Consider the following 19,615-nt stretch of genomic DNA (forward strand, 5'->3'; position numbering starts at 1 on the left):
AGATTTGATGAAAACAGATAAACTCTACTCATAAGTCTAAGTCTATAATCTTACCAGTTTCTTTTGTTTTTTAATCATTCTTGACATCAAGTTGTTTTCTTTTTTGGGACTCCATTAATTTAAGAAGTACTGTTTTGTTATAAAAGCAATTACTATTTCCATGTCATCCACTGTATGCCTTATTTACCTGTGTTTTCCTCCAGTCAGCCTAAAAATAAGCAAACAATACAATACAAGTTGTTCATCATTATTATGTTTATTAGCACGTTTCTTAGTGAATGAAATTGAACATATTGCAACTGTTCTGTAAATTGAACAGAATTTATTTTTCAAGAAAACAAATCTTAAAAAAATATTTTGTGGAGGGCATTTGTTCTGTATCACAACTCGCTAGGTGGCGCTTGGGATGGGTTTCCTGTGTGTTGACTCCATTATTTGCGGAACCACTTTTGTTCCTAGCCCACCATTCCTTAATTTAGGAAGTAATAATTTCCCAGAAGCTAGTAGGCTATTTACGTTAAATGAGTCCCATTGCTCTTGTATACACATATTGACTTGTAACCAGAATGTCATTGCTTTAAAATTAAAATTAATATGTAAAGCTAATTAACGTTAATGATTGCTATATTGGGCTCATTGTGATACTCTACACATATTTTGCTGTTAACATGTGAAATATGAAATGTATAAATGTCAAAATCTAATATAATGTTTACAGGAGGATATGGAGGGTTTATGTGTTTGTTTTTTTTAAACCGGAAAAGAGGCGGAGACAGCTGTAACGTTAGCAACCACACTGAGCGACAGGAACGGTTGTCGTGAATGCGAAGGATTGCCCTTTGAAGTATGTCTTTAAAGTCACACTGAATCTGTGTGTTAGACATACATTACAACCGGTTCCAGCCGAGAAACGTCGTGTCTTTTGATTGTATCGTTCAGGTAAGAGTGGAGGCTGTCTATCGGAACTCACTGCGGGCTCGTGATCATGTAGCTAGCGCTGTAACACCAGAGCGTGAGCTAACGTTAGCAACAGCGAGCCAATGGCGAGCGGGTTATCAATAGCAGACCGTCTCCAGTATTATCGTGTGGGTCCAAACATGTCAACCGCGTGTCTCCTAACACTGTAGCAAGTGTCGCGGTTTAGACTGCAGAGTAAAATATGCCTTTGAGGACGAATTAGTTGACCAAATGGCTAAAGCTAGCTGCGAAAGACTGCTAGCAGCCCGTGACGCTGTCAACGCCTCGCCTGGTTTGACAGCTCAACTTGAGAAGTGGACAAGGCCAAAGCCTCACGTCTCAATTCACCACAGAATAGACCTGCCACTAATTTGTTTTAAACCTGGCCGAATTAAGTTGGTAGCTGGTCTGTGGCCAGGTAACGTTTTCAACATGATGACTTTTGTGTGTTGCTCTAACGTTGCTTCCTAAATTATGCCAATAATATAACGTTAGTTAGCTTCACGAATTGCGTGCCTTGCGGCGTTATGCACTATTATTTAACTTCTTCGATAACGCTGGGATAACACGGGATCTGGCAACATCGAAATGATGTGCCCTGTCGGGTTTTGGGTTATGGCCCCACCCTGGAGTACCATAAGATTATAAGAAGTCAATAAAATGGGGTCGTAATAGCCATGAGTGTGAAACCATCGGCGAATAGGTGTGCATTATTGAAATATTGACTTATTTCTGTTGGAGGCACGTTTGACGTTATGAATGGACATATCTAATGTGCCGGGCAATTGTAGGAACCACCTAGCATACATATAACTGTCTTATCAGTTTGTTTGGATTTAGTTTTATGAATAAAAAAAAAGATAGTCTGCATTATTTAACCCAGTTTGCATAATTGATGAGCTTTGATTAGGCGAGGCAAAATGCAGGTTTACTTTTACAAGACTGAATATTAATTTAACTAAGGATCAGCTTGCATCCATTTCTTTGCATGACTGAGTAATATGTCTTGTGTCGGTCCACAAGCAGCATTTGTGGTCCCCTAAATCAACACAAATAATCACTTTATCAACCATAAACATTCAAACTATCCAGTGTGGTCTTGTGTGCGTTTTCACATACATTTGATCTTATCGGCTGTTGTTTATGTTCGTTGGCAAGCCGAAGCTGTGCATATTGTCAACATATTGATTATAACCAAAGTTTATAGAATTATTATTATGTTGGTTAACTTATGTTGATGAAGACACACCTGCACACATGCCAGCCAGGCAGTGATCAGAAACTTGGATAATATGTTAACATGCAGTATTGCTGTTTTTTCCGGGGTAGCACTCTCCAGGACATGATATTTACATGCACAATCAACACAAACTTAAACAATAAATAAATAAATCAGGATACCATTTCATATGTAAATACTTGTGAGCTACTTCCTCTAGTACGTTGCCTCTGCAACTACAGGCGCATGTATTCCTTCACACGTATCATCCATTTGGATGCTGCTGTCAGTGGTGGTGATAAGACCATGTGACTTATGTTCATATTTGCAGAGTCATCCTTTTATATCTTGCTGTCATGGGAAGTGGAATAAAATCACTGGAGTTGATATGAAGATGTACATGTTTTCAGATGCACTGGTTGAGCTTTGGTAATCAGCATAATTGAATCTTTTGAGTTGTGTTTGCAGAAGATTTGTTCTAACTTCTTTATACATCTAATTGTCTGTGTGTCTGCGGTGTTTCTGCAGTATCAGCACTGAAATCATTCATGGCGATGACTGCAGTTGCATCACCAACTTAAGTTGGCCTATTTAATAGTTATTCTGTGAATGTAATGCTTATAAACAATATGTCTACAATCAGATACTGCTGTTATTTTGTTGTTGACACCTGTGACATTGGCTGCTTGGTGTGTTAGTGGCTGATAATAAGAGGAATTTGTCAGGTCGTGCAGGCATGACAAAAAGCTGACTCATGTTACAGTAGTCTGACTTTTTATTTCACTTTTACTTTCTGCTGTTCTTGGGATATATCTCCTATTACTCTATCAAGGGTCAGACATGGGGTTGATAAATGTTCTTTTTATAAATGTTCTACTTAAAATGCAAGTTGTGTTTTGTCCAATTCTCTCTCAGACCTGTGGGTAAGTGATGCTTCCGGCTTCCGGCTGTGACTGCCCCCACCTGGACTGCGTGGGGGAGATCACCAAGGAGGAACTCATTCAGAAATCACATGTAAGTCCTCATGGTTCTGTCCACTGCCCTACTCATAACATTCCAACCACTCTTTTTGTGCGTGTGTGTGTGTGTGTGTGCGTGTGTGTGTGATTGTCCTGACAGTGGATCATGTTCGCTGGAGGCTGTTCACTCCTGTTAAGTGGAGTTTCAGTCAACACCATCAGACCTGTATAATTTCCATTTTAGGCCACTTGTCTGGGTCCAGGTCAGATTAATTTGATTAACTGTTTCCATCATACTTTTAATCTTTGGTCAGTGTGACCATAACACAGATATTCAATTACATTCTATGTGGTATTATAAAGGACTCTAAAATCTTATTTAACTTGACCTTCAGATGACCTGCAGGAATAACGTTACATCACAAGTCTTTTTTTGGGTTTTATTTTGAAACACGTGACTCTAACTGAACTATCTTGTTTTTATTCTAGGGCCACTGCCAAGACTGTAAAGTTGGAGGACCAAATTTGTGGGCGTGTTTGGAGGTAAGACGATGCTCACGTCACATTTTTTCAATTTTTTATTTGATGTAAAACATCTGAACACTTTTCTTTCTCACCAGCATTATGTGAGTTCTGTTTTTGATTTCCATATCCTCTGTTTGTTTTTCTGTCCAGAATGGCTGTGCATATGTAGGCTGTGGAGAATCTCACACCGACCACAGCACCGTGCACTCGCAGGTGAGAGATTGCTGCTTACTGATGCCTTTCGTGTATATAAAAGAATCCATAGAAAGAGCAAGGAAGGGATGTGACTGAAAGGGAGGACAGTCTCCACTGTGATGCTGAATTAAAAAAAGATGTCACCAAAAGAGGAGGAGAGGTGTCAGTGGAGAAGCAGAGGAGGCACAGATGGCAGGTCAGGACAGGAATACCACTTCAGAGTCCCAGGAGCGACTTAGAATAAAACTGCCTCCAGCAATACTTTATTTTTCACATTTGTCTCTTCATGATCTAAGAGCCAGCACGTGCATCTTTTAGCTTTTGAAAGGCACGCATTGTTAAAAAACGCCACGCCCGCTCCGTCTGCCTACACCTCCACTTTCAGTGCAATTTCAGCAGTGGAGCATCCATTATTAATTACCATTCCTCTGGGAAGTGAAGGAGATTCACTGTCAGTTCCATGGTTACAGTATCGGCCCCTCCTAGCTGCTCTGAAGCGTTACTCAGCCTCTGGTGTTCCCAGTGTTGACTAATGTTTTTCCTCCAGCACGCCATGGCCAAGTGGGGTTGGAAGCAGAGACGCTGGAATATGTAATTAGTATCTGCTTAGCTACTCAAACCATTGTCCAGAAAGGGCCTGTTCCTCAAAAACAGTGCACTCCACACATGAAAGATATACAGCCTGCTAGTAAAGAGATGTAATATTAGTGGACTGATTTTAAATTATATCACCAGTACATTTTCATATCTGTCAGCTTATCCTATTCAAGCGTCTTTGAGTGTCTAGAAAAGCGCTATATAAATTCAAAGTATTATTATCCTGGACACTCTGTGCAGCTCGCCAACCACCTTTTTTGTGTGTTTTTTTTCTTCACAGAAATCTTTTTCTTTTTCTTGTAAGAATGAAGGCCATGCTTGATTAGGGCTTTGGAGGGAAGGGCAACAATGAAAAAATGACTAAGCAATGAGAAAGTCCTCCTGTTGGTTCAGATCAGGCCTCTGCCAGTCAAACTATACTGCGAGTAAATATGAGTGACTGTTTCAAAACCTCTGGTGAAAAGTTACAGTGTGATCAGTAAATTTCAGAAGTTGAAACTAATGTTTTATAATACAAAATATTATGTGGGCCAAAAACATCCTCCTTATGAATCCAGCTTGTTATTTATGCCCTACCTGGTATACTTTCCTTCCTAAATGATTTAAGCTAGGGAGTTTCATGGCCGTGCTCAGTCTGGTGTGCCCCCTCTGCCAGCTCTGCCCCCAATGCAGCCCTAATGAATAATGCAGGGCTGTCTCCCGTCGACCTGCCAGGCTGCTGTTGTTTGTCAGAGCAGCAGTGGGTCAGCACAACTCGGCCATGTTGTAAAAGGCAGCAAAAGTCTCCCCTGCTGCAACCCCCGCCCTGCGTCCACCTAAATCTGAAACCTGAGACATTCAGCTCAGAACTGGTGTCCAAGATCCTGAAATGATAACGTTTTAGGTTCTGTTTTCATATCTGGGAGGATAAGTAGGTTGGTTTTGTTTACCTGCAAGAAATGGAGTTAGTGGACGTAAGGGAGCCCTAGGTTTGAATACCATCTTCTTTTTTAGTGTTAAGTCATTTTTCAAGCACAAAGGCCAAAAATGATGTTGTCCCAACTGAATATCCTTGTAGAATAGGTCAAATGTTCTGACATTTATAGACCAAACAATGAATTGTCAGTAATATACATTATAATGTCTACATGGTTTTAAATGGCTATGGCACCAAAAATGAGAACATAGTTGCAATAGTTAAATTAAAATAGAAATCAGAATAGGATAGTACTATTTGGTATTGTATATTAGGTTTTCTTTGCACTGAAATTGATTTGGTTGCAAGTGGGGTTGATATGTGTTGCAGCGTTGCTGTCCTCCTGTGTCTAGAAACTCTACATTTGAAGACATTTAGTTTTCTGTACATTTTCTTTTGAACTACAACATCCATATTATCAATAACGCTGACATTGCATTACACATTTTCATTTATTCAGTGTTACACACTTGGCCATAGTAACACATTAGGAGAGAAAGAGGGAGGATCTGTCAATATTTAATTTGGGCTGAAAACTTTCATTGTGCTTGAGGAAAAACACTCTTGCATCAGCTGTGCCAGAATCTTCCAGACCAGTTTAGTTTATAAACCATAGAAATATAGGCCTAGCCACCAGTGGGCACACATGTATTTTTTTATGCAAGCGCAAAAGCAACCAGTTGATTGTCCAGTGAGATGTGGATTGTGTGGAAGATTAAGAAGCACCTCGTCCATAAGAAAGTGCACATGTGCCTAACTAGCTGTTCTTGAATAGATGTTAACACTGTCTTCTTGTTTCTCTTTTGTTTACATAGTCTGATGTGTCTGTTCAAAAATCTTGATCCACTTTGTGTGCAGGAGACGAGGCACAACCTCACGGTGAACCTGACCACGCTCAGAGTGTGGTGCTACGCCTGCGGCAAGGAGGTTTTCCTGGAGCGTAAGCTTGGTCCTCACTCTGCCCACTCCAACAGCAAACCCCTCCAATCTCCACAGAATGCTGGACAGGTAAGAGCCAGCTTTCCCTCCGTTTGTCATCTTGTTTTATTGTCTCTTTATAGCTCACATGCTTTATATAATTGCTGAGTTATAAAGCAGGTTTAATATTGAGCAGCAGCAAGTGAAAATAATAACAAATTCAAACCCTTCACATGTATAGATTAAAGTCAACATCAACGTTTTCCTTTCCTTTCCTTCCTATGTTGTCTGAATGAACGTGTTTACATTGCATGTTTACTGCATTTTTGCTTTCGTTACACAACTTCATGTGCTCTCCCGTGGTTCTTATCAGAGCTGTGCGATAACAATTTCCACCAGTCTATCCCGAGTGACAGTTGAACTGTACGCAGTTTATCATGTACTAGATTAGAGTTTTATAACAAAGGTCTGTGTGTGCTGTTTCTCCAGGATAACAGCAGGGTGCCTGGGAGCCCAACTTCTCTGAGAGTGCCCCCTAATGGAGGCTGTGAAGACCTGGATATGGAGACAGAAGAGGAGGATGAACTGCGTGCCAGAGGTCAGCTTACACAGAAGAATGTGGACACAAACTGAAAGACAGAAATGATTGTATTACTAGTACAATAATAAAAAAACTCAATCCACTCGGATTGCATTTGTACTGTTAGGCACTAACTTTAGTCACTAAAGACACTGTTTATTGCAGTTCAATGTCAGCTATAAAAGAACATTGGGAAACACGTCTTAATGTTGCAAATGAAAGTCAACAAAAAAAGCCAGAATTATCATTTGTATTAATTATAATCATCAAGTCAGTGAGAGGGGACTAAAATGTAATTAAATTGTATCACCTCTGCAGTATGATATTTAAAACAAATTCAATTCAGTTTATTTTATATAGCCCAATATCACAAATTACAAAATCAGGAAAAACTCTCCAAAAATAGAAAAAAAACCTTTTTTAAAAGAACATTGCATGGATGATTCGAAAGCTCAGTAGTCAGCAGTTGGTTTAATTCAAAGCACAGAATCCGATTTGATTTAATAAGAGCAGTTAACTTTAAAGCATTATGACTGTGCGACGGTGTGTCATTTGTATGGCTAATTTAATTTGAATGGCCAATTTATTGCTGTCAATAGCTCATCGCAGCGTGACGTGTTGCGTTTCTTGAAGGTTGTTTCAACTTTTCAACACTATCCCTCGAGGTCCCCACTGCCCAAAATGCACTATACCACATTAAAATGAATGGGAAGATGTTTTTGTAACGCCTGATTTGGTGTCAATGCAGCCCAACACTTCATTGATTGGTGCTTCAGTGCCACTAGAGCCACCAATGCATATCATGTTTTCACTCAGTGCTGTGAGACATGCACACGCTTCACCCAATGGCATATGTTATATTAGCCCCCTGTGAATCTCAGGCATGGGCACCAGTCACTGCTCTGGTTATTTATAATGGAGATCAAGAGGTGAAGAAAATACGCTTTGTAAGATCTAAGGTTTACCAACTGTTAGGCATTTAAGATACTTTAACCCAATTGCCCAGAGTCATAACTTCAAATCTGAACACAGACATAGTACACATACAGTATGTTTTGAGTCAGTGTGAGTCAAGTTTATTATCTCCAATGTCCACTGCGAATTAATGTCATAAATGAGCTTTGGAATCATCCAAAAGGTATTTAAAATACACCAGGCAGACATCTTTTCTGCACTTGATGTGAAACATTAATCTTGCAGTGTTTATGCTTATGGCCGCCAGAAAGGCTCTACAATTTTAAGAACATCGTTAAAATTGCAGCGGCTTTCTAGCTGCCATTAAAAATGTACAAGCATTTAATGAGTGGCTTGTTTTAATTTCTTCAGTGTGTTCTGTCTCCCTCAGGCCTGACGGGGCTGAAGAACATCGGCAACACCTGCTACATGAACGCTGCCCTGCAGGCCCTGTCCAACTGGTGAGGCCTCCAATAACCTGCTTTCTGTCCCCTCGCTGTTACTTCATGTTACACTACACTTTTCTCACTCACACTTTCAACACCTTTCTTTTAAGTAGCCGTTTGTTTTAGGAACTGCTTGTCTGATTCTTGTTGACAAAAAAAACCAAAACGATCATGGCTCCACTCATTTTGGGGAGTGACGGTTGAGTGAAAGATTTCTGCAGTGCACCATTTGAGGCTCCAGAAATGCTTTTCGTAGTTCCCTGGAGGATCTTCTGTTACAAAAGAAGCTCAACTCTTTCCTGATATCTTCTGTTCCTTCCTCTTTTTCTTTTCCCACCATGTCTTTTTATGAGAATGTGAAACTATACTGACTCACTCTTTAATTTGGAGTATGGTGCATTTAAAAAAATCCTTTATTGAATTCACAATCCTTCTGATTTATTCTGTATTATTGGCTTGTTTGTGTGGTACTTACATTACTTTGTTCCTTTTTACCTTTTTATTTAATTTTTCATGGCACAGCAAATCCCAGCAAACCCTTTCCTCCTATCTAATACTATCTAGCCCCCCAGTATATATATTTTTTAATGAAACTAATAATGCCTAGTCTGGATACTAGCTCCAAATGGGAAAAGATTTGGGTCAAAATTTGCAATCTAAATCACGCTCCAAAAATAGGAGGAACTGAGTCACGCAGCTGCGGAAAGGAGGGACCTTTCTGAAACTTTCCTTTGATGTCTGTTTGTGTGAACGCGTCTTCTTTCATTTACCGTCGGGTCATTATTCAGTTCCAAGGACTTTTCTCCTGCCGAATGAAGGGAACGCTTCATGCCTTATTCATTCTGTAGTTTGTCTCTGTCTTCCATATTCCTCTCCACTCTGTATCTATCAGATGAAATCCCCTCAGCTGTTTTTCTTTTCAACTATTTCTTATGTCCTTCAACTTTCAGCTGTGTGTGCAATTTTCTCGCATCAGCCAGCACCTCTAGGAATCTTACTCTCGGAGTGAAACGTGGATTTAATGAAACACAATTAATCACAAATAGAGGCAGAAGACAGTATTATGTTGAAATGCAAAACTAAAGCTGCTCTGGATTTCCTTTCATATTAGACATGTTTTACTGTGAGTGACCTACATAAATGTGTTAGCAAAAGCATACTGAACCGAAGATGATTTGCAGATCATAGCATTACCTTAGCTTGTACTTCTCTGAATTACATCTGCTTCTCTTTAGAATTATTTGAGGATTATATTCAGGTTTTTGAGAACAAGCCACTGCATTGCTCACTTTTTGGTAATCTAATCAATCTGCTGACGGACAGAATACAGTAAAGCTTGTTTGGTGACCACATTATATGTTTTTTGTTGTATTTATCCCTTTTTTCACTGCAGCCCGCCCTTGACACAATTCTTTCTTGAATGTGGTGGCATGGTGAGGACAGACAAGAAACCTGCACTCTGCAAAAGCTACCAGAAACTAGTGTCAGACCTGTGGCACAAGAACAGGTGGGAGTGTGTCCTGTTTTTAATTTTGCCCCCGAGCAATGTTTAGATTATGGCTCCAGAGCTTTAGTGCTTCGAGTTTTCACTCAACATCCAGAGTCAAACTGGAATCACATTTCTGGAGCAGCTGGTCTTAATTTCAGACTCTATAGAACACATCACTTTATAGAGTGCTGCAGGAATGAGTCCAAAAACCCAGAAATGAGTGAACATTTTTCCCTTCTGGATCCAAAATGGGTTTTTGGCTAGATGTCTAAAATAATGTTTTTGGTTAACACAAGCCTAAGAGATTTGAACGTTTTGTTATAAGACATAAAATACGTCAGTTAATATTCCACTCGGGAATTTTTAAAGGGTCAGTTCACCCCAAAATAAAAAAAAACACCTATTGTTCCTCTCATGGGTTTTCTTTGATGTGAGTTGTTGAGGTTTGGAGACATTGGCTGTAGAGATGTCTGCCTTCAACTGCAATGTCACTTTCCAGAAATCATGATCTGTTTACTCAAAATAATCCACAGATCTGGATGTGAGCAGTTTCTTCTTTCAAGCATAGTTCCCACATGAAACCCCTAAATGAGACTAGTTCATTCTGTGGTGGTGACGTAAAGTCATGTGACCGGGATGTAGTTTGTTTAACGTCTAATGTAAGCTTTTTACTTCTGATGATTGCATTCACGCTTCAAAAATCATAAAAGCGGGGTTCATTTGTGAAAAAGATCTCGCTAAACAAGCATCATAAACTTGTGTTGCCACAGAGTTTATTTTGGCAATCTAAAATCCAGTGGAAAGATCCCATTGACTTTTTGTTTAGGAGATCAGAGTGATGCTAACGTTCAAGTTGGCCTTCAAAAACACATCATCCCTGCAGCTCTCTGTTGTGATATTGCCCATTACAACACTTGTAAAGCATGCTGTGTTTTGTCACATTGCAGACCCTCCTACGTGGTCCCAACCAACTTGTTCCAGGGGATCAAAGCCATAAACCCCATGTTTAGAGGATATTCTCAGCAGGTGGGTCATTGCAGATGGTGAAATAAATGTGCAATTTGAGTGCATGTGCACAGAATAAAAATACTGAGAATAATATGCGTTAAATATGAATATAAAACATGTATTATGGTTTGAACTGAATTTAATCTTTTAAAAATGAATTTGTGCTGAGCTGAGATTATTCTGGGTCGGACGCCCAGGCTATGAAGTTGCCCCAGATCGTATAGAGTCTCCCTTTTCTCTTCCACTCCATAACCCCCCATGCTTGTCATTTTATATAAATGACATTACCAGCTCAAGTCACTCAGCCAGATAAGCAGAACCCTTTCCCTTGCAATTACGTTCTCAGACACTCGCATGCAAATGCACACATTAAACCTAACTAACTAAAGGTAAATTGCTTGATTTGATTCCAGGCGGTGCTTGAAATAAAAGATTAACGTTAAATATATAAAGGATTTCCAAAGACTTTTTTACTTTGTCCAGTGTTTGTAAATATGGGATGTATAGACCTGGAGTGGTGGAATGATAAAAGAGCCTGTTTCCTCTTGGCTTGCCAGTGTTTGTTCAGAGGAGTTATCTGAGGAATATTCATTTGTCACGCCATGCCGGGCTGCACAGCCTGGGAATCAGCATTGCTATGAATAAAGTTAACATTCCAGTTTCTGGGAGAGGAGAGTTCATTTGGCTTGAGAGGGAGATTAGATGTCTGAGGTTCATTAAGTCTGAGTACACATTCATGAGCATTTGGTTTCAGATTTTGTGATGTAGAATTGGGATAAACAAGGCGGTTAGGGATTGTTGTTTGTAATTTGGAAAATATTTCAAACAAAAGAAAAAAAAGGTTTTCGGAAAGCTTTGCTGGAAGAACTAGTGCTGCATAATATGTTTTAGCTTCTTTTCAGGGAGAGGATATTGATTAATTATTGTTTCACAGACTACTGTGACCAAAATAAATGCGAAAAAACTGTTCTCAGCTCGAACTAATTTGCGAGTGCAGCTGACAATTCTTGTTGTTATTCCTACTCGGCCTCTAGGACTCTCAGGAGTTTCTGCGCTGCTTGATGGATCAACTTCACGAGGAGCTGAAGGAGACGCTGCCGGAGCTCTACGACCAGTCCAACGGCATCACCGTGGACAATGGCCCCGAGGAGGACAACCGCAGTCAGTCGGACGACTTCCAGTCATGCGAGTCCTGTGGCAGCAGCGAGCGTGCCGATAATGAGGTGCAGGGCGGTAACGTGATGAAGGAAGACACCAACGAGGCTGAGATGCTGATTCCTGAGCAAGATGAGATCCAGTCCAACAGGGAGTGGCAGAAGGAGAAGAACATGATTAATGACCTGTACCGCTCTGGAGTTAATGGGGTTTTGGGTGGAAGCACTGGCGTGGACATGGACAAAGATGTTGACACCACCACTGAAACCACGGCCATTATCAGCAGCCAGGGAGCCATCAAAGTTCAAGGAAGAACATCAGGTTATTATGGAGGAGATGAGGTGTCATGTTTTATTTTAGTCATAGTCTACTTTACTTTATAATAATCTGCATCAAATTTCTGCTATTGAAATGATCTAATATTTGGCCTGCTCTCTGCCAGATTCCTTCCCAGACATCCAAATGTCCAACTCCACAAGACCACAGAGTCCAATCCCCATGGAGGCACACGTTCCCAAAATGTCCAGCAGCCCGCCCAAAGCTGCTTCAGGCTGGCCCAGCCTCAACACTGCACACAAGAAAGGTACTTCTGCACAATCAGAGGCTGCCATAGGCAGATCCAGAGCTTAAAAAGTCTGAGTTTTAGGAAAGTATTTATACCATGTGTCTATGTTGTTTAAAACACTATTCTCCAATTTCTCTGGCTTCATCCAGCAGTGACCACATTCTGCCCACCCAAGAGCAAGCGTCAAAAGAAATACCGCAGTGTCATCTCAGATGTGTTTGATGGGACCATTGTCAGCTCAGTTCAGTGCCTCACCTGTGATCGGGTTAGTGTGGTCAATTACATTACATTTAGCTGACGATTTTATCCAAAGCGACTTACAATCATGTTACATTCATACACCGTAGACACAGCTACAGGGACCAATTCAGGGTTAAGTGTCTTGCTCAAGGATACATCGACTAGGGCGGGGATTGAACCGCCAAACCCCTGATTGAAAGACGGACCTGCTAACCACTGACCCACAGTCGCCGACAATAAATGGGATTGGTGAGAGAGGCCGTAGCAGAGGGCCACTAGAGAACATGTCATTGTGTCATTTCATTTCAACCTATTACAAATGTTATATTATAAAAACATGTGATTTAGCTCTGATGTTCCAATACACTGTTGCATCATGTCACATATTTTGATATTTGTGCTGTAACAAGAATAATGTTTTGCTACAAAATTATAGTCAAAACCATGTAAAAAAAAAAAGAAGAAAATAGGATTGAAATGTGACTAGAGTAGAAGCTTTACTGGCTGTTTGTTCTGTTGCTGTCAGGTGTCGGTGACCCTGGAGAACTTCCAGGATATCTCCTTGCCCATCCCAGGCAAGGAAGACCTGGCCAAGCTCCACTCCGCCACCCACCAGACCTCCCTGATTAAAGCCGGCTCTTGTGGTGAAGCTTATGCACCGCAGGGCTGGATTTCATTTGTCATGGAATACATCAAGAGGTGGGTTAATAATATGTTCATTCACGTTGTTGCTTTTGGCATCTATCCTTTATATGACATGCAACAAAGGTCCCAAGGATGGAATCAACCCCAAGATATGTTGCGATTTTATTGCATGCGCTGTAACCACTCTGCCTTCAAGGCGCTCCCATATGTACACTAGTTGTTTGCATTCTTCACAGTCTAGCTCAAGTGACTGTCTACTTTACTCTTTGTGTGTAAAATCCACCCTCTGTTCTATTTCTAGTTGGTTCTGGGGTCCAGTGGTTACGCTACAAGATTGTCTTGCAGCTTTCTTTGCCAGAGATGAACTAAAGGGTGAGCAAGTGGCGGAAATGTGTTCTACCAGCACAAACATTACGATTGATGTCTCAGTAACTCTGTGCTTGTTGTTTTCCAGGAGACAACATGTACAGCTGTGAAAAATGCAAGAAGTGAGTGCCTAATTCTGACTTTGTTGAATACTGAATTGGACTACTAAATTATTTCACAATAGAAAACAAATTGTCTGGAACTGTAATGAATGTCCTTCTTTTTTTTTCTTCTTTCTCTTAGATTACGAAACGGAGTCAAATTTTGTAAAATGCAAAGTTTGCCAGAGGTAAACGGACAACTCTTCATGTCATGTCTTTTTCCCTTATGTCTTGTGCTCTAAATGAAAACTTCTTTGTGCGTTTCCCCTGCTCCAGATCCTGTGTGTCCATTTGAAGCGCTTCAGGCACGAACTGATGTTCTCCACCAAGATAAGCACCCACGTCTCCTTCCCACTTGAGGGCCTGGACCTGCAGCCTTTCCTGGCCAAAGACAGCGCCGCCCAAACCACCAACTATGACCTGCTGTCAGTCATCTGTCACCACGGCACTGCCAGCAGTGAGTGGGCACAGTCCCTCCTCCTTCTGCTCAGACTGGGGCATCTGCCTTCAATTGGCACATAGAAGTGTCCCGCATTCATTAGCCTGTAGACACATGTCCTTGTTAGGTTGAATGCTGCTCTAACGTATATCCCCCATTTGATCCCAGGTGGCCACTACATAGCGTACTGCAGGAATGACGTGAACAATCTGTGGTATGAATTTGACGACCAAAGTGTGACCGAGGTGTCTGAATCCTGTGTCCAGAATGCTGAGGCTTATGTGCTCTTCTATAAGTAAGCCAACACACTTCAGTCAGTTAAACTCAGACCGTTGTGAACAAGAATCCTTTAAGATTCCCTGTGCTGCTTTGATATTCATACCTTTCATCTCACTTTTGATCACTCAATTGCAGCAGTGATTAATCTGTGGGTCTATTCGTGTCCAGAAAGAGCAACGAGGATGCACTGAAAGAACGCAGGAGGGTGTCTGGTTTATTCAACATGATGGAGCCCAGCCTTCTGCAGTTCTACATCTCCCGCCAGTGGCTTAAACAAGTTCAAGACCTTTGCTGAGCCGGGGCCCATTTCCAATGACGACTTCCTGTGTTTGCATGGAGGTGCGTGTGACTAGGTCGTCGTCATCATACTGAACTGCTCAGAGATGAAAGTGTCCCGAACCGGAATCCTTTTTTTCTCCTTTTTTTCTGCTCTATGCACAAGCTCTCATCTTCAAAATAAGCCTTTGCTTTATCCTTTGCTGTGGATTTTTGACTTTGACAAAGACTGCAGAGTATTCCCTTCACCACACAGCAGACTTCAAAAAAGGGGAGGTTTACATCTCTTTGAGCAGATGATCCTCCTCTCGTCGTTTAGCAGAGAAAAGGGAAGAATTATAAAAGGCTTTTGTGCCAATCAAGCTGCTTTCTTTTCTGCCCTCTATTCAGAGGCTGCTGGAAATTAAGGAATTGAAAATAATATAGGAATAATGTAGTGATAAACCTGTTGGAATACAGTGGCAGCAAATATGTGTTTCATTCTGTAAGTAAGCACACACAGGAGCACTTAATAACTGACAATTAGTTTAGTTTGAATGTTTTCGAAATTACAATAGGCCCTACAGCTATTTTTAAAATCGCAAGAGGTGCAAGATACAAATCCTTGCAAAAATCCCACCATAATCATTTTGTTTTTTCAAAGAAAATGAAAAATGATAATTTCCTCCAATATCACAAATCATGTTGCAATTGCAATATCAGTTGGCCCAGTTTGAAAGTTGTGCAGCCTTACTATAAGTAGAGATAATATCAGTGCAGTGAAACCATGATTGTGTTTTCAAATGCAGATCCAAAAGTATCCCCGTTTTTCCTGTTAAGGCATGCAGCATATTTCTCCAGGAGAGAATTTTTCAACAGCCATGAAATGTTTTTTGCCCACACATATTTGAAGAAGAAAGTTTGTCCTCGAATGTAGTGGCCCCAAATCGTTCTGCCTGTGGAGCCCTTAAAATGAGACAGTCTGCACTTTTGATTCCCATTCACAGATTGTGGTTTTAGTTTGGATATGAGAGTGATCGTTTGTTAAAAGAAAAACATTAAAGAAGAATCTGTACTGGACTGGTATATTACACGGTAGATTATATTAGATAGTAAGGGTAAGAGCACTTTTGTGTTTTATGTATCTTTCTGCCCAGCTTCTTTATTGTTATTCAAAATAATAATCAACGCATAATAATAGTCACCTTTAAAATGTTACACTGTTAATGTCTATGGATGTTTCAATGCGTTTCATCAGGTGTGCCCCAAACAAAGCAGCGGGTATCGACAACTTGGTGGTATGCTGCCGCAGAACGTGTGGGATCACCTTTACAGGCAGGTACACACAGTAAGATGGGGCCAGCTGTGATTGAGTAATGGGAGGGCAGTTGCAGTATAATTTCCTTCTTGTAGAGTTAATTTCATCCGTGTGCGTCAATGTGGACTGCTACCTGCAGGTACGGCGGAGGACCGGCTGTAAACCACCTGTACGTTTGCCACACATGCCAGATTGAAATAGAAAAAGTTGAAAAACGGCGCAAATCAGAGCTGGACATGTTTGTCAGGGTAAGTTTTTTTTAAATTTTTATAAACGCTATGTACACCAAGACATGGAGCCGTAGTCGGCATTGTGCGTTAGTGAGACTCTTTGCGACCCAGTGCTTATGAGTGTATAGACCTATTCCCCAGTCTATTGAACCAGTTGATACGCTGCATGTGTTGATGCTCTGCATCCCAGCAGGAGATGAGAGGTGTGAGCCCGATTTAAAGCCTCATCATTAATGCATGCATCATTGGGACAGATGCAGCTGATCTCTCCAAGAAGATGGAGTTGGTGCAGTGTAGTGTTAAGACTATGTTCTAATTGAAATAACTACCAGAGAGAATTGATTAGTTTTTCCATCGCCGCTCCTCTCAATCCTTTCATCCTCACTTTAATTTTTTGTCTCCCCCTCACCCTCCTGTTTCTCCACCCCCACCCTTTGCGTCCTTTCTCCTCCCTCCTGTCTCCACTGCACACTCCTCCTCCATTTCCTCTCTTCCCCCCTCTTCTCTGTAGCTGAACAGGCGTTCCAGGAGGAGGAGTCTCCAGTGGTCATATACTGCATCAGCATGCAGTGGTTTCGTGAGTGGGAGGGCTTTGTCAAAGGAAAAGACAATGGTAAATTGGACAGAAGTCTTGCTTTTCCACCCCCAATCCTGTTTAAATGTTTGCTTAAAAGGCTAAATGTGTCCCACTCTACTGTCGTGACTCATATCCTCATATCTGGTGATAGCAAGCTGTTATGATTTTTGTTTGATGCAAATTTCCATTTTAAAACAAATGTCCTGTCAGGTCTGAACATTTACATGGATAGGAGAACCTGGGAAATAAGCGGTTTCATGTGGGACTTACAGTCTCTTGTTTCAAAAGCTTCTCATGTTCAAAAGAAAATGAAGTGCCATTTCTCTTTTATGAGTTATCTTCAAAGAGTTTGCTTTACTCCCCCGAGTCAAGTTTCCCTCCTGCTACAGCAAAAAAGAAGCGTCAAAATATATTTTATTTCCTAATTTATTTTTTTCTCCTCTTACTTTGTATTGTCACATCTATTTATAACGGCTTACATCTGGCACCTCTGCAAATGTCTTTTCTGCTCCACTAATATTTGTTTTCTCACTATAGCAAGTGGGGAGCAGAGATTGCTTTTTATAGTGTGACAAACATTTGACATATCTCTGAAAGATAAGCATGCATCATACTGCTGTTTATAATTATGACAGCTAATTGTCTTTCTCCCTCTCTAAGATCCGCCGGGACCCATTGATAATTCCAAGATAACAGTAAACAAGAACGGCCATTTAACACTTAAACAAGGTACTAACTATTATTATTATTATTGTCATATTGTATTATTATGGCTCTACTTTTATTCTTGCTAATTTAACTGTAATAAAAAAGATGTTGGTTTGTATCTTTGTTCATGCATTTTGAGAAGCATTAAATAAACTAACTAAAAAATAAATAAACAAATGTAAACAGGGTGAATAAATACAATTTTTTTTTATTCAAACCACTCTCGCATAGCCTCTGAGGATTATCGTAATATCTTGAACGATGCGGATATTACTGATATTTAAGTGTGTGTGTTTGACCCTGCAGGAGCGGATTCGGGACAGATTTCTGAGGAGACGTGGAACTTCCTCCACTCCATCTATGGCGGCGGTCCACTTGTGACGGTTCGTCCAAACATCAGTCACCAGGAAGCAGAATCATCGCAGTCCTGAGGAGAAGATCGAGATGGAGACACGCTCCGTTTAATCAAGCAGAAAACAACAAAACATTTAAGAAACGAAAAGCCTTTTTATTTTGCACTTGACTTTTATTTCAAAAGCATTCAAGCAAAGGACCTCATCATTAGCGCTACAGGACAGTCTTTGACTGCTGACAGGTGGAATTAATGTCCGAAAAGCTTTGTAATGTTGTACAAATCTATTTAATGACCTTAAATTTATATTAGCACTAGTGTCAGGTTATTTTAAGAACCAAGCATTTAAATTATGTGCAGCTAAAAATTCCACTGAATGAATGCCATATATCTTCTTTTTTTCTTGACCAAAAGAGCACATATTGTATGTCTTGTGTTGCTGATTTTGTTTAATCACAATACATCTTGCTGTAGATATATCATACATTTTCCTGTTGTAAGAGAATATTGTCAAATGAGAAGTAAAATGTGACATTTAAAGTGATGAAAATCACGAGGTTATGAAGGGACTAATTACTGAGTAGTCTCAGAAATTAATTTTGTGTTTTGCACTGTTCTGTAGAAGTACAAATTGGCATGCTTATGCAAATGTCTGGTTTGTATTTGAATGTACCAGTACTGATAGTATGTCGGTCAGGATTCAGCACTTGGTAACTTAGCACAGAAGGGAGCGTTATAATATAATGTTAGTTTTTTTTTTTTTTAGAAAATATGTGGCAGGCAGAGTCTGTTAAGAATGCATGCTCTAACACTTAATCCCAGTTTAACATCACATGTAACTGCATGTAAATGCAAAGCTGCCCATAAAATGTGCACGCAAAACATGATCTGGATTTAATCTTCACTAAATTGTACAGTGACAGAAAGCATATTGCAGTATGTAATCAGCAGCAAGGCATTCTTTTGTGTACGGGCATGGTGTTGCTTAAAGTGTTGGCTGACAGGGTAGAGAGAATGATGTACTCTAAGGTTTTGCATATAGCTGTCACTTGAGTAAGATCTATCCTGAATTTTGCTGGCGGACACTATTAAATCTTGATGAAAAACATGTTTCACATTGTGGTCACCTTGATTTTGTCGCCATCCAGTTGTTAGATGGGAATCAAGATATACATTAGAAAAGAAAAGTAACTTACTTCTGTTAATTGTCCATCATGGGGAAAAAAAGTGCCATTGAGTCATAACTTAATCGTGGTGAGCCAAAGAGTGGTGTGACCGAATGCACTCTTGGCAGGGGCAAACATTTACAGTATAGTGTTGCATTTTGACGAGCGCGGTTGAGTCGGCTCACACACCCCGGCTCGCGCTCGTTGACTGGATTGAAAACATGGCTGCGGCCGAACGTGCAGCAAATTTACGGAAGTGAGGTATGTGTAATTCTTGAGCTACAAAACGCTATTTAGAAGTGTACCTCCAGTTCGGCGCTTTTAGTTCAGCGAACGTCAACAAAACTGACTTATTAGCCCACCAAAAAATGTCTGACTGGCATTGTTAGCAGAACACAAATACATCGGCAAAGTTAT

The 19,615-nt window shown here is 40.5% G+C and overlaps 1 protein-coding gene across 1 annotated transcript; it reads left to right on the plus strand.

The window, feature by feature from the left end:
• Positions 1–648: 648 nt before the first annotated feature.
• On the plus strand, positions 649–19,147 carry usp33 (ubiquitin specific peptidase 33). The gene is given in 26 exon segments (XM_034556070.1): positions 649–939; positions 3,092–3,190; positions 3,625–3,678; positions 3,811–3,873; positions 6,266–6,415; positions 6,815–6,923; positions 8,251–8,320; positions 9,699–9,812; positions 10,742–10,820; positions 11,837–12,278; positions 12,400–12,540; positions 12,672–12,787; positions 13,289–13,461; positions 13,709–13,779; positions 13,862–13,895; positions 14,017–14,062; positions 14,151–14,331; positions 14,482–14,608; positions 14,761–14,860; positions 14,862–14,933; positions 16,106–16,181; positions 16,301–16,417; positions 16,907–17,008; positions 17,633–17,701; positions 17,987–18,108; positions 18,110–19,147. Coding segments are annotated over 25 exon segments (2,748 nt in total). The 5' UTR covers positions 649–939; positions 3,092–3,106; the 3' UTR covers positions 18,146–19,147.
• The last annotated feature ends 468 nt before the right edge of the window (positions 19,148–19,615 follow it).

This window comes from Cyclopterus lumpus, chromosome 17 (genome assembly GCF_009769545.1).
Source record: "Cyclopterus lumpus isolate fCycLum1 chromosome 17, fCycLum1.pri, whole genome shotgun sequence".
NCBI classification, from domain to species: Eukaryota; Metazoa; Chordata; class Actinopteri; order Perciformes; family Cyclopteridae; genus Cyclopterus; species Cyclopterus lumpus.